This window comes from Mya arenaria, chromosome 6 (genome assembly GCF_026914265.1).
Source record: "Mya arenaria isolate MELC-2E11 chromosome 6, ASM2691426v1".
In the NCBI taxonomy this organism is placed as follows: Eukaryota; Metazoa; Mollusca; class Bivalvia; order Myida; family Myidae; genus Mya; species Mya arenaria.
Window position 1 is genome coordinate 63,432,066 of NC_069127.1, and position 16,514 is coordinate 63,448,579.

Below are 16,514 nucleotides of genomic sequence, written 5' to 3' on the forward strand. Positions count from 1 at the left end.
ACAGCATTTTGCAATCCAATAAGTATTTCCATTTTATGCTTTATGATAAACACGTGTTGTTTGAATATTAATGATACGCAGGTATAATGAGCACATTTTTTTTGTATTTTTCTGTCTGTTGGTCTTTTGATGTATGATATAATTTTACGTTTAAATGCAAATCATACTACAATAATGAATTGTGTTCATTAACGACACGTTGAAATTAATATCCGTGTACACTATAGATATTGCCATCTTTCTGTATATAAAATGGTACGCGAATCGCATTTCCTTTTAACGAGCTGAAAATAACAGGATTGCCTATTGCCTGCGGCCATAATTACGATTGAACAATTAAATATGTATCAGCTATTAGGGATGGAACTCGAGATGTATTTTTATTATTTGTGAAGAACGTGATTAACGAAAACATATAAATATGTTTTTGCCTGATAATAGTGGAATATGTTTCATTTCTCTCCTGATCTTAATACGTTAAATTATTTGTATTATTTCTTTGCACAATATATTGCACGAACGCCGTTGCAGACATTTATCTTTGCTTTTTGATGACAGGAAAATTGCCTTCAAAAACAACAGTTTAAGTTTAAGTTTTGGAAGGTTAAACGTTGATGATCATTTTTAGCTTACCCACTTTGTTTTGTCTCAGTAATTCCGTTACATTCTTCTTTCTGAATATCTTTATGAACAGGTTGTTATTCAGTTATAATTTGCGTTGATTTTTATGCGGATTATGTAGTGGAACCCTATAACAAAATATAAACTATATGCCTACTACAATAGAAGAGAGCATTTTCCAGAAAATGAATTTTTGTTTGTCTCTTCTTAGAGTAAAGCAGCCAGTTGACGTATAAAACCGGTAAAGTTATGGTTTTGTTATAGTTATCCAAAATGTTTATTGATTTGTCAATGCTATCAATTATAAGTACTAACCATTCAAATCGCTTTAAAGGGTTAATTAGCCATAAAAACAACAACCTGGGAACAACTTACCCAAGTAATTAACGAATGGAGTTAATTTACTAAACCTGACTGGAAATACTATAAGGTTTGTCACCCCAGAGGTATTTCATTTATATTATATTGCTTGATAACGTCCCATTTGTATTGTCTACTTCTTGATCATATTCAGTAACGATAAATGAAAATCATTTTGTTAAATATTATTGCTTTTGTTTGTTTTAAGTTAAGTGTTTTGCATGATATCATTTGCGGGGTGATAATATGATAGTTAAGGTCAAATGTTGACTTCACTATCAACAGTATTGAGAAAAATTAAAGGACGAGTTATATATAAGAGCTTTTATTCAGTAAATCCTCCGTTATTAAACAAATAAATAGTTGTTATCGCCCTTGGCGAGCACGTGCTTTTTGCTTTAAGCAAACTATTTATTACTTAGTGTACAACAGGATTATTCTAGTTTTTTTTGTGTGTGGATTTATAACACAATGGCCAGCACTTCTAACAGGTGTTCTCCTTTGTGGCAAAATGAAAAGAAGCGCAAACGTAGAGACAAGTGCTTCATCATGTCCGGACACGTGTCCGGATATCGGCCAGTATGATAGCCAGCGTGGTCATAATGGCGGTCGTGGCACCCCATCTGTATTCTCTGAGACGGCGTAGGGAGGTAACTTGTATGTCGTTGGACAACAAAATCGACTGTTTATTTGACCTCATTATTTACGCAAGTCCAATTCATAATAAACTGGATAATATTGAGCAATGTTTGTTTCATACAAAGGCTACCACCGATGTCATTGAGAGCCGCCTTCGCCTTTGGAGCACAAAAGTATAGATAACGAGGCCAGGATGTTGAAAGGGAACTTAATTTTCAATGGCATTGCCGACCCCAACGGGGCCGAGAACTTTGTTGACACCATCCGTAAGTTCCTTAGTGAACGATTGTTTGAGGACGTTTCTAAAATCGGAATAGTGCAGGCGAACAGAATCGGCCGCCGGCGTGGTGGCCCGGGATCTCGCCCAAGAGGTGTGCTTGTACCATTTTCAGACCTCTTTGATGTCAATTTTATTATGAGCAACGTTGGGAAACTCAAGGGCTCCCCCTACAGTGTCCTACGGGACTACCCGCTTGAAATTCGCACTGCCAGGCAGCAGCTTTGGTCGGATTTTAAGAACGCACAGAAAAGATGTGGTCCTAGAAATGTCCAATTGCTTTTTCCTGCCGGAGACTAAAATTGACAATTTTGATATCATAAGTTTGGATAATTATCACTTTTATTCTAAACCAAGGTCACAAAAGTATCTCCTGAAATCCGGGGGTCTCGGTTTGTTTGTTCACAATAGTTTAAATCATAAAGTGGAAATTATCCAATCTAATAATGAATATGTTCATTGGCTAAAATTAAGCTTATCAAATAACGATTGTATAATAATAGGCAACATCTATGTCCCACCCGATCAGTCTAGATTTTTTAACGAAGACGAATTTTTAGAATTTCAAAATGATGTCTCAGACAAGTGTATAACATACAAAAAGATTTTTCTGACAGGAGACTGTAATGCATACACATCTAATATGCCCGATTTTGAAGATTGTGATGATTTTCTATCAAAGCACTTCAGATTAGACGAAGAAACATTAAGTTCTCTTAATACATCACGAGTTTTAACTGACCTGAATCTGCCATTGTCAAGCAATTCACAATGTAAAATTAACAACCATGGATATAAGTTATAAAATATATGTAAGTCCAACAATCTTTTTTTATTAAATGGACGTCTTGGTAACGATGCCTACTCTGGAAATTACACATTTTGTAATAGACGAACTGCACTGTTTACTTCCATGTCCATTTTTTAATCCTACCAGAAAAATATACATAAGTAGTCGTTTTTACTCAAGACCTAATGTCTTACACTTTAGTGAAGTTTTAAATTGTAAGACCCAGATATCTTAAGGAAAACAGCAATTTTTGTTAAAATCTAAGTTAATCACTTTAAACGAATCCGATCATGTATTTTTTTCATTTGATATATCATAACTATATCGATTATATTGTATCCTAATTCAAATAAATGAATTTGTTTTGTCATAAAAAATAACACTATTTAAACTAACCACATTCCCCTTACTTATTATTTTTGTTTTGTATAATGATAAACTCTAAACCTGTTGTGAAGCCGCCATTAACCCACTTATTTATACCTGTGTTAACATATATATATATATATATATATATATTGCGTTTTCACATGCTTTTACTTAAATGTAAACTGTGATATAATAAAAGAATATTGAGTTGATTGAGTTGAATAGTGCAAATTGTTGCTATAGATTCTGGAAGCTTTAAAAGCTTTTACGGTCGATATCATTTCCATCAAATTTCCTTCGTTTTGTCTTAATATGCGATAGATTTTTCTGGGTTTTTTTTGTCATGACGTAATCTAATAATAATGAGGATTATGTAACCGACTTTTGGCACAAAATTTACAAATGTATGACATCCCCGAAGTTCGGATAGATATATTGCCAACCACAGATTGTTTGCCATTGGTTTGTTTTGTGACCAGAATTTCTCCGCAAAAAAATCATTGAATAAATAGCTTAGCTTACCAAAACAAACCAAAACATATTTTTTGAGTTCTTTAGCATATAATTCATATATTGTGAAACCTATTTTTTTTAATTTCATTAAATCCTGATGATTTTAATTCATATATAAATTTAGTAATACAACAATTAAACCACTCTTATTCTTTCGAACGACTTGACCTGGACAGTTATCACATTTGATTCTACAACAGTTGAGCAACACATACTTAAGCTGTGAATGCTACTACTGTCCGTAGTCCCGCTACAATAGTTTGACACACATATCGTAGTTATAATGTTACACGGGATTTAATGGTCCGTCCTTTCAACGCACGTAGTTTAAATATATATTTCGGAACTTAGAACTTAGAGTCAGTTTATACAAGTTTCAATTCATTTTGTGGCACTCACTTTATAATCTATCTTATTCGTGAATCGGCATTTTGCCTGTGGCAATTAACATCGTAAAAAATAAACATAATAGCCAAAACATGAAATAATTCATGACTAGAAAAGGCAAAATCATAAACATCATACATATCTTTTCGCGAACACAGCATACATCTAGTTTAAAATAGTGTGAACAAAATATTCTTACTTTTCCATTTATCAAATGTTATGATATTTAAGACGCAGCCAACATGTTTTATCATCTCTTTGTTTATATGCTTCAAATAGTTATTTTAATATTCTTTTGAGCGTGTTAACGTTACAAATTACGTAATCGATTAGAAGTTATTTAAGTTAGGCCAAGTTGACCTTATTCTATATCTTTAAGTATGGCAATGTGTATTTATGTGGGAAACACCGTTCGTGGTATAAAGATTCACATACTTTTAAAGTTCTTGTACGCTTGTGTCTAGCAATATCATTGTATCTACCAACTTCAATATTATATATAGTACCTTTTTATATTTGTGATAATATAAACAATCGAAATTTTAAAAATGCCTATTTGGGGTAGGTCGGATTATTGTACATGTTCAACTGCGCTAGCCGGACAACCAATGATAAAGAGTGATAGCCTCTCAATGTACCAAACTCCACACAGTGCTACTTCCCTAACTGCACACTAATCACTGCCACCATTCAAATCACGGGACCATATTGCATACCGGTAAAAATTGTAAATTATCTTTAAAGTTTTGTATTTTAACTTCAATGCACCTTTAAATTTAAAATTTGATAAAAAAAAGAGAGAGAAGGAAACCCCTCTTTTTGAACTGCGCAAGTGTACTTTTCTGTGAACTTAATTGAAAAAGCGGGGAAAAGCTCTAGGTCGATTCCAAACAAGAAAATACAGGGATAAGCAACAACTATATTAACTGACACTTTTTAGTACCTGTTAGAGTACTTAAATAACATGTAAACCATTTATTATTTAAATCAATAAATAGAAATATCGTGAACATTTAAATGGGTATGTTTTAAACAGACTGATATGAAAGTAAAATCTAATGCAAGACGGTATTCGCTTACGTGACGGAAAAGGTATTTGAACTTATTCTAGATGCAATTTTACCTTTGGATAATTAGTTGATAGAAACGATTTATGGTCATGTGGATATTTGGCAAACAACTTGTGTCAGTCCCTGGTAAACTATTATCCAAACCTAGTAAAGTTGGTGGAAAGAATACTATGTTTAAAGCCTCTGATTTGATGCATGAGTGGCAATTATGGAGGCGTGTCAAAACTAGTTTCTAAGAAATAAATGTACTTACTCCATACTACATATCTGCTATTGATTATTATAAGTATAACAGTTGTGGCCAACTTCTTTCAGTTAAATGAATCTGTTTGACTAGCATAGTAAATATATGCTGCGCAAATGGTTTATTGATTTTTCTAATATACCTAAGATTGTCGTGAGACATAAGTCATTGATCATGTCATTTTATGTATTTTGGAATTTAAGCGACTGAGTTGGTGTAGTGGTACAGACAAGCGCTTCAGTCGTGAATTATTGGATGGCATACTACCAATAACATATTGTAATGGCCACTAAAAGCAAAAACGGTGCAGTTTTTACAATGAAGCATTAATGTTATGTTATAAATTGAGGAATTAATGAACAACACTCTGGTTTAGTGTTATATAACCATTGACAAACTAGCGTGTCTAGACTACATTTAACGGCATAGAATCACACATTGCACAATACAACATAACACAATCTTAATTCAACCGGAATATATAACAATTTCAAAAGCAATCCTACACAATTATATACAAATAGTGAGATAATTCACTGAACATTTCACTGAAACATATCATCATTTGTACAAATAATTGTGTTTAAACCACCAAGTAAAATACAGAATATTGTAAGTAAGTCTAGGATAGTTCATATTTTTTATGATTTAAAGCAACGAAATAAGTGGTTTCGTTTGTGTGTTCAGCTTTTGAATAGACATGCATGGGAAAAAATGAAAACTACAGGGACATACATGATTATGCTTCATCTGAAGCTAAAGCAAAGCACATATAGGACAGTTATATTTAAATATTTAAAGAAATCAGAAATAATGGTAGTGATTCACTTAACAAGATTGAAAATACAATCAGACAAAAGACAGTCAATTCCGAATTTAGTCGATTTCTGTTGCACTTTTAAAACAAACATATGAGGTCGGGAATATAGTTTATTTTGGCTTTGATATACATGTGTTCAATTTGAAAGAAAGAGAAGGTCCGTTAAAAATGGCGATGTCTAAAGCATTCAATCAAAGCGTACAAAAGCTAGACTTTTATTTACGACGATTCAGGTTGATCACTGCTCTTGCAAACGTCACAATAGTTTCAGATAAAATGTCTTATTAAAACCTTCATCTAATGCACTAAATTGATCATGAGTGGGTGTAATGTAATGTGATTGGTGTCTTCTTGTTTTTGTTCCTCAAAAATAATGCTGGTACTGGGCTTTCTGGTGAGTGATTTGCACAGTTGTTAAACTGCCTTCACAATTAAAGTAAAGAAAATAGTATCAAATGTTCTGCTTTAGTAGGAAAGAAATGCTTCTGTAATTAACTAAGTTGTGACATTTTCTGCAAGGAAATGATCAAATACATGTGACGTTGACAGAATCTACTATTATTTAATGCAAGCATACCAGTAGTTGAGCAGATCGCAGATCACTGTCTGTTGAAATTCAATTATGTATTTTGTAATGTATCATTTCTTCAGAAACAGTTACATCCTCATCTAAGGGTCTGTAATTGTCCTGTACATGAAACAATCAAGAAACGTCAGACGTCCCTAATTGCATCGTAAGGACATGGTTATAAACGAGCCTTTAATTCTGGTGAACAATACTATCTTATTAAGAAAAGAAAACATCAAATAATAAACAAATCAAAACAAAATAAAAAGATCAAAATATTCTACTACGTGAGTTTCAGAAAACATAGGAAAACCATTACTGCTCAACTAGAATTTAAACCTCATGTTATTACTTCTTTCGAAACCATAGAAAAAAAGATATTACTGCAGCTTATTGTGAATGTTTCTAACTGAACAAGACCTCAAGCTGAAATCCTCAGTTATCTTGAAAGAAAACAAAATCACGATTAATAGATTTCTAACTGCCATCAATATATGTATGATACTTGGCCATTATCACAATCGATATCTTAACCCAAGTCTCAGTTAACATTGTTAATATATACTCAATAGTTTAGCAACTTCATAGATTGCATTGTTTCAAATGTTTGCAAAAATACGATAATATTTATAAATATATTGCCATTGTCAATTGCTTTACAGAATACCAAATGATGACATGATAAAAGTGGAAATTGGAAAGTTCAACGTGGAAATTCCACAACAAGTCGTTTGTTAATTCTCACAAAGATTTCGAAAAGCTGCAATTTATTCACACACATTGGCCTTTCAGTTTGAAAGCTGTTAGATGGTGTTCAAAACTGACATATAACTGTTATTTAATTTCCACAAACCCACTTTATTATTGTTTTGTTTCAAGTTTTTCCCAATTTACCGCATCATTTATTTGACTTATGGCGGAATATACAGCTATTCATTATTATCGGAAAAAGCCTCAAAACTATGTTCTGCATTCGTATTTGTTTCCTTGATAACTCATTGAACTTCACGAAAACATTCAGTTTATTATAATAAATCAAAATATCAGTAGTTTATACATTTGACAAATCTTATTTCGGTGTTATCATTTTACGACAGGCATGTTTGATATACCAATGGCAACAAAAGAGTTGTATTTAACAAATCAATTATATCAACACTTATTTCACAAGTTTGCCTTTTCTTCAATAAAACTATTCATTTTTTCCAACATACTTACTTCCAGTAGAAAATCTCGAAAGAATGCAGCGCAACGTCCCCAAAAATGTGATATTCGGTGATTCAGCAAACCACAATCACATCCGCCATGATCGGTTTTCAAATTTTAAATTTAAAACAATAAGGGAAAAACTAAATAGTAGTTGTCTAATATTTATTCGTTGAAACTTTTATTTGTGAGGGAATTTGGCAATTAAGGACTTCTAGGTTTTCTTGCCAAATACAAATGATTGCTGATAAAGCCCCTATATTTAAAATAAATAGAACTGCAGGTGTCTGTTTCTGTCTGAAACAACTCTAATGAATTCCTTGGAATGCATTTTATTTCATTGGACGTTTTTCTTTTAAAATGATTGAATAAAAAACACGCATGTGTTTGTCCTCGTATGTAATACCATTGTAAGTTCATATTCTTCATTGCATCGATGGTAAAGTCACTGAAAGTACTTTAATTGCTGCTGGGATGGAACTTAAAAAATGGCACTTTTCTTGTAATGTGGAGAGGCAGATCGAAATGTGTCCAAGGTATGAATATAATTTTTCAAAGCTTAGAAAAAAAAATCATTAGATCGACTGATGAATCAATTTTGGTATTAATATAAAACTTATTAAGGTGCACATCCCAAAAAACTGGGGAAGTCCCTAAGAAAATATACTCCGTCAAAACTATATTGGTAGTATTTACACGAAACGTTTTTAAACTGGGTAAAAAACTTTTAAAACATCTAAAAACTATTTGATCTACTACAGTCACTGAATAGGGTGTATGCACACTAAATCAGATCTATTTTCCATTATAGTAATCGTTCGAACTGCCATAAGAAGAAAAACAAAGAACTACCGTCTCAAACGTAAGAAAGAGAAATCTACTAAAACTACTAGTGATATCAGCATGTAACTATTAACGCGTCAATAAAGAATTCTTTATAAAACATGAGATTTGTATTGATCATTAGCTTGTTTTTACACATTTCTCAGTCGTAAGATTGAAGATATACTATAAAATATAAAACTTTCTCGTAATCGAAATTGGCCACAATCGTATCATGTACCCGAGTAAATCGCATGACATCGTGGCCCTGATGTTGAATGGAATAGCATTAAACTTCAGTGTTAAGTTACATAACTCACATTGGTATAATATATTGCTCGTTTATTATATTATTACCTGAATTATTTAGTAGGATATTTTTGTTTCATTTTGACTTTTGTAGTAAACAATATGCTGCGTAATGGATTGATGCCACCACGATTAAAAATGCCTTTATCCCATAGTGTGAGATACCAGAAGATCCGGACACGATACTCAAGCTGTTAACTAAGAGACGCAGGAACTGATACATGGACGACAATGGAGCTTCAGGGACCAATTGTTAACGTATTTCAATATGACGTGGCTTGAGATTACCCCCGGGACCTTCTGAAACCGAGGCGGCCTCTCAAGTTCTTTTTCAATTTATCCGTACTTTCACGATATATTGCAAAGCGAATTAAAAAAAAATCGAGGATCGAGAAGAGCATTTCATCGCACTTCATCTTATTGTACTGAAACAACACAAGCTCAGCTTTTCCTGCATTAATAATCACGATTGGGCAATTTAATGAGTATCAGCTATTAGGGACACGAGGAGTAAAGACTCTAATATGCACTATATATCCTGCATTATAACTCATACCAGTTAATGTGCCTTAATCAAAAATTTTACCTGTACATATAATTTCTGTATTGTTCAATCCTCTCACAAATTGAATGCATATATTTCGATTAATCTGTAACACAGATAAGGGCAATAAAAGAACGTGCATGCGTGATTCTCCTATCAAAGTTGTATTAAATAGAGTCATAAAGAATATAATAAGTCAATAAATTGCTCATAATCCCTCCTTTTCACGGTGTGTTGGGCATGTGCAGCCCGACTCAGTGTAAAACCTGGAACCTCTACAACATTCACAGGGAGGTTGGCCTCATTAAAGACTTCTTCGAAAGTTGTGCAAAAAGTGTAAATGTTTAATTTAAAGTTTAATCGAAAAATATATTGCCATTAAACATAACTTAATAATACAAGCTATATCAAATTACCAATACATTTAAAGACTGCAAACAAACGCATATACTTTGCAGCAATAGCTGACTATCACTGTTATTTTAGACTAACTTATAATACAAATGAAAAGCTATGAGCAATATTTTACAAGCTACAACACGCTATCAAAGCAGTTAAACAGATGCCATCTCCTTGGTTATTTCTTTAAAAACAATCCTTATGTTTTATATGGTTACTGGCTCATGTCTTGGAACCATATCGGACGCTGTTTTATGTTGTTTATGATTAACTTTGCATTCAAAGAAAATTTCAATTAAATCGCACAACATTTATGTCAATGTAAGTGGTTATTGATATTAAAGCTACACTCTCGCAAATTGAACGTTTTGACAACTTTTTTTTGTCTGCTGACAGGAATTCAGATCGTAAATTTTCATATTAAAGTTCAAAAATTGATCTTTATACAATTTTCTGAATCCGTTAGTAACGCTTTTAGCCATTAAACATAAATCTTCGGACATAAGTATGAAAATATGCGTGATCTTTTGTCAGCAGTCTTATATCACTGGTTTGCAGATATTTACGCACAAATCGACTCATTCCAAGACAAAAAGTAAAAAAAATGTCTAAAGGGTAAATCTGTGAGAGTGCAGCTTTTACCAGCATACACAAATAAAAGTGTGTTTGTTAGAGTATACGTCATTTAAATAGACCCTGCGCATGCGCACGAAGTTATCTATCTATTGAAAATAATTCAATTAAAATATAAATATAACTCTTGTGGTGGATTTTTGACAATTTTGAAATATTTAAAATTGAAGTCCGTTTAGCGGTCCCATTGGTGAGATATGAGCAAATTGAGACACTATTTTAAAATAAGGTGTGTGTTTTTCGACGAAAAATGAACGCTTAACTCATTATACTTATAAAATGCTATATTTGACTTGTTTCCGACAAAAAACGATTAACCATTTACAACAAGTAATTACAGGAAAAACCTTGGATATGGAATCTGGTAAATTTATTGTTATATATCAAAGGAAATACTTTCTTCAACATTTTATTTACATATGTGTATTAACAAACCAAACTATATACCGGTAACATATTCTCATTAACTGTTTTCTAATATCTCTTATTCTGAAAAATATAAAGAAATATCAAGATGGTTTAGTCAGTTTTTAAAAGAAGCTTATGTTGTAGGTGAAAGTAAACAACACAAGCCTTGTTTGAAAGATGTGACCAATAAAGCATATTGAAGCCTTTAAGAGCATACGTAACACGAAAAGTAAACATGTCATTGTCTACATGCAGGTTGGTTTGGAATAGATAGCTACAACATATTCCTATATGTTAGTGAATATGAAGTCTTCACTGACAAACAAGTCAATCAAAATTTAAGAGTTTATTAAAAATGAAAGTGAAAAACAAATCTGCCTAAAGGTTTAAGATTTCATCCATCCATTTAGAAGGTATTTTTTTATTTTTTACGAAATAGGAGTTTGTACTTGCAATTTAGAAATATCTCTTTAGAAAAAGATTTTCACTTGACCTTAGCATATATATGAAAACAAATTAATGACAAATATGAAGTTTAAAGGCCTAGTTAAATCCTTCTATAAGTGACCACCACCCCCCCCCCCAAAAAAAAAGAAAGAAAAAAAAGTGTATTCTACAAACTCTGTGTATTGATCTTAATATAATTGTCTCCGATCTAAATATCCTGCTGTGCAGTTTTGGAGGTCTTATTATAGAAATGGACTCTAAATAGCCCTGAGCCAATAAACAAATAAACAGGTCTTTCGTCTTGTTAAAATACAGCAGACCCATTTATTTTCAAAAGCAGTAACTATCTGAAAGTTATCAATGATGACGTTAAAGAAATAGCCAATTCTATCAAGGTTTGGACCAATCTGTTTAATGTTTTTGTTATCGCATATATTTTTTTTCCTATTCTAATATACAGACATTAGTAATTTTCCATTCATACGTTCCAAGCAAAGTAAGTTCAAGCGGCATTTGACAAACAACATACTCATTTGTCTGCTTTATTTTATATAATATATATTTCACTACTTGCTTTCACAATATTTTCAATAACTCGACAGCAGTTAAATTAGCTATCAACATGCCTACATTCTATCGTTTCAACAAACAACAATTGATAAACAAAGAGTCTCTGTAGCACATGCAACTGGTGCTTATATAACTAAGCTAATTTGTATATTAGATCGGTATATGATATACAAAGCATGATACTTGGACGATAGAACAAATAAGGTATATTGACAAATATAAACCATTTATCTGTAGGTTATTAACTTTGACACAAAATCTTCATAATGATAACATAGTATTGCATGTGATAAGTCAACGTGAAAAAACAACAACAATATTTCAAGTTATAATCCTTTTCGCGGATACCACCTGATGCAATATTTTACATTGCGTAGGTTTGATACCAATTCAAAGCAGTGTTATCGCAGTTCGACTAATAGCTAGTTATTAGGAAATGGAAAATGATCTTGTGAAAATTCGAAATATAATGCTATAGCACTATTGGAGAAAAGGTTTGTACTTTAGGTATATATGTTTATAATAAAAAATAATTTCTACAGTCCATAATATATCTAACAACATCACCACAATAAAACAACTAGTATCAATGACACAGGTTTCATTTCATAAATTCACAAACAAATTGAATTAAGCAGCTCTTTTTCAAGCATTCCCCTCACACGGTGTATACACATGATTAAGACAAACGTGTGACTGGGAAGAACCGCTAATTGTTACGTGACCTTTCAATACGATGTCCTTACCTATTTTATCTTAATATTTACAAATCATAGAATTACCCTTTTTGCCCCAGTTTATCATGTTTCTATATAGTTACACCTTACAAAGACATTTACACCTTAGCGTATGTCTGAACATACAGCTTTGGAACAAAAAATCAAAGTCATTACAAACAGTCTAAACTGAGTACATATATTTCAGGTATCGTTATTGAATTTCTTATTTCGACGTTCATGCACAATTAATTAATGTACTATGCATACCAGAAATGTGCGACTAGAACGCACATGTTGCTTTCTGGTAAAGATTTGGGACACCTTTTTGCAAGGAGTTGTCCATAAAGGCATACGCTATTAAACTTCATTCATTATCCCTACTTGTATTTCACATTGTAAAATGCAAAAATAACACTAAGCGATAAAATGTGTACCAGTGCCCTCATTTCGCTATTGTTTTGCCAGAAATGTATTATTTCAATAAGTTAACGAAGCAACAGAAACAGATAACGAACCAACATTAGCACCTACGAACGTGCTGATTTATGATCATATCAATACATTGTGCCTTTTGTTAAAGAATTATTAAAAAAATGTACTGATATCGTGCCGTTCCCCCTAATTTATTTATTTTTTACACAGTAGTATGAATAATTCTAAAAAAATACCACCAACATCCATACGTAATACTGCTAATACACATATTGTTATATTTACAATGAAATATTTTCGCATGATAAATATAATTTATTACTGAGGAAAATATGTTTAAGCGAGACGTAAATATTTCCTAGTATTAATAGAAACCTTGATTTTTTTTATGAATAATGTATTGGAAAAAAGATACAATTACATTGGTGTATTATCATAATTACATATAAAGGTCTTAGACCCCTTCCATTCGCTTAAATACTTGAGGTTCCAAGGCGGAACCTAACACACCTTGATAAACATACCTAGTTTTTATATATAGTTTGTATGCACTGTGCTGTTTGTGGAGTTTTGTGGTGTTCTTCCTTGTTTCTTGTTTGTGATTTTATGTCTTTGGCGTTTACCAAGTGCAATTAAACAGGGTTTATGATTAAACTCTTTGCTACTGAGCTTGTTTTTGTAGCTTTTCGCATAAATATTATATATAAGCTATATACAGTATTGCTTCAGCATAAGGTTTTTGTACAAAGTTGTGTTTAAATCATTAGATGATGCGTCAAGAAAATAATTTATATCGTTTTTACACCCATGTTCAATCAGAAAAATGGAAGAGTGCAAACTTTCATGCCTACTAGTTTGTGTTTTTGCTGTTAATTTATACTTATATGTCACCTCTGACAATCTTGGCAAATAAACTGCGAATGCACCTCGCCCGTACAAGTTGTGCTTCCTCGGCGCATAGTGCTGTTAAAATTGTTCATAGCCAAATGTTCCCCGCCCGCTAAACCTATATAAGAACCCTTAGGGCAGCAACAGAACAGGTAGCGGTTGTAATATTTCCTAAATTGACTGCTTAGGAAGTAAAGCGCGTATGGATTCACGCATGAGTATATATAAGTCAAGCAAAACGATGTTATTTTTAGAACATGCCAAAACATATTGTACTCCGGATCGGCGAAGTGGCCTGCTAGGATCGAGATGTGACGTGGTAGCCAGCATACAACAAATATGACGACGAATGAAAGAACAACTTTTGCCACCTTCAAACGCGCTTGAATTTGCCTGTTCTGCTGTTGATTCATCGCTGATCCTTTCACGGACTCACAGGGCAATGCCTTACTGCTGATTACCAAGATTCTAGCCATCATGACGTAGAACATTGCGATGACGATGTGAGGTATAACAAAGAACACTATAAATCTGTACATGGAGTGTGCCTTGCTGTACCACACCGGTAAGTTGTTTTCCGGATATATTTTACATATCGCGAGTGTCACCGGTACGATTGTGGTGTTTCCATTATCAATGGGGGCTCCTCCTTCAAAATATAGTACGTTTGATGTAACTGCCTCCGGTATTGCGAGAGCGGCGGAAAGAATCCAAATTCCAACCACAGTTACCACTGTTATAAGCGTAGGTTTCCCCGTGTGTTTGCTCATGGGGTGAACAATGGCAATATAACGGTCACCACTTAGTGCGGTTAGTGTAAATACCGAGACACCAAGAGAAAGCGTTTGCATGTATTCGTTAAATTTACTCAGAAATATCCCGAAAGGCCAAGAGAAACACGTGAAAAGCGTGGACGAAAACGGCACGGAACACAATAATAACAGTAAATCGCCAACGGATAAACTGACGACAAAGATGTTAGGAGTATTCCGCAAAGATTTGTTTTTCAAAACAGTAAAGATGAGGGTGACGTTTCCAACGAAACCAATAAGGAATATTATAGCGAAGAGAATAGGCACCAGAATGGCTTCCAAGTTCTCGTGTGGTTCCTCGTAAACAGCAGCAGTGGGCGTACTATTCACACCGTCTCCTGTCGTATTTATTGGTCCAGACAAAACAGTCCCGTTGACTAGAGATACTGTTGTTGAAGACATCGTGTTTGATTGTCCGACTTTATTAACTTGGACTTACCCGGCCCTCTGACATATTTCGCAAAGAACACTGAAAATAGAAAATACGTGTACATATTAGTGCTAACATGATCTTTAAAAACAAGTAATATGTTAATGTATAACAGTTATAAATATTACAGGATATAAATTTTCTTCAAACAAACTGGAATGCAAACAAGAGTTTACTATGAACACGAACGGTTTAACATTATAGTGCATTACTCACGAAAATTCATAATGTATTGTTTAAATTATATTTATTCTGACACATAGGAAGTAATTAACGAATTTTTACATCATAATTTTCAATATATTTTTCAAACTACATATATTTATACAACATCTTTATATAAAGAGTTTAAGATAGCCATATGATGGAGAAAATTTGTGTAAAGACTTATTACGGAATTGTATGTTTAACTTTGCTACTATTTTTTTCCTAAAGATTACGGTTAACGTTAGTTTCGTTTCAAATCATATAACAGCTACATATCCCATGGACTGTTATATACCCTTCATCTAAACCAGCTACGCAATACGTGTTAGACACAATTAATATTTAGTCGAATGGTAAGTACCACGTTATATGACGTTAAAGAAAAGGTCCAGATATTGATAATTCAATAATAGGAGACATATTTAAAGGCATCGATTGAAATAATTAAGATCGTTTGTCAGATATGAACGTGACTGACAATAAATCTTAACATAACTATTATGTAAGACGTAAACGAAATTTGACCTTCGGAACTATCAAGTGACATTGGTTGCCAATTAAAAGAAATTTTAATGTAGCCGCAAGTGAAATTAAATACAATTGGAGTAGTATATGTCCTAACTTTGGTGAAACAGGAACGAACAAATAGAAAACGATATTCTGATTGAACGGTAACGTTGTACCAAAAACAGATCTTTGATATATCTTGATCATCTATATTTAAACCGTGCAGCATGACAGCTGCTTTCGTGTTTGATCTGTTATCGTTATGAAAGTATATCTACCTTAGAAGAAAAAACATGTTCATAACATTTAACAACTCAATGCGTTTCTAAGATAATCAATTAAAGTGCATATGTTCTAATCTCTTCCTTTTGTGTTGGATAATCGTTCATCAGTTTAGCAAGTGAACCTTGAAGGCCCGTTAGCACCTTTTTTGATGTTATCAAATATAAAACATTTTTGTGAGATAAATATGATCAAATTAGAAATAAAATAAATGTTTTATTATGACAAAGGCACACATACT

The 16,514-nt window shown here is 32.8% G+C and overlaps 1 protein-coding gene across 1 annotated transcript in view; it reads right to left on the bottom strand.

The window, feature by feature from the left end:
* Nucleotides 1–13,615: 13,615 nt before the first annotated feature.
* The window catches only part of LOC128236453 (neuropeptide CCHamide-1 receptor-like), a 6,083-nt gene continuing 3,184 nt past the window's right edge, over nucleotides 13,616–16,514 (bottom strand). The window contains exon 2 of the mRNA XM_052951313.1: nucleotides 13,616–15,316. Coding sequence (XP_052807273.1) covers nucleotides 14,035–15,249 — 1,215 coding nt within the window. The 5' untranslated portion in view covers nucleotides 15,250–15,316 and the 3' untranslated portion in view covers nucleotides 13,616–14,034. The remainder of the gene's footprint in view (nucleotides 15,317–16,514) is intronic.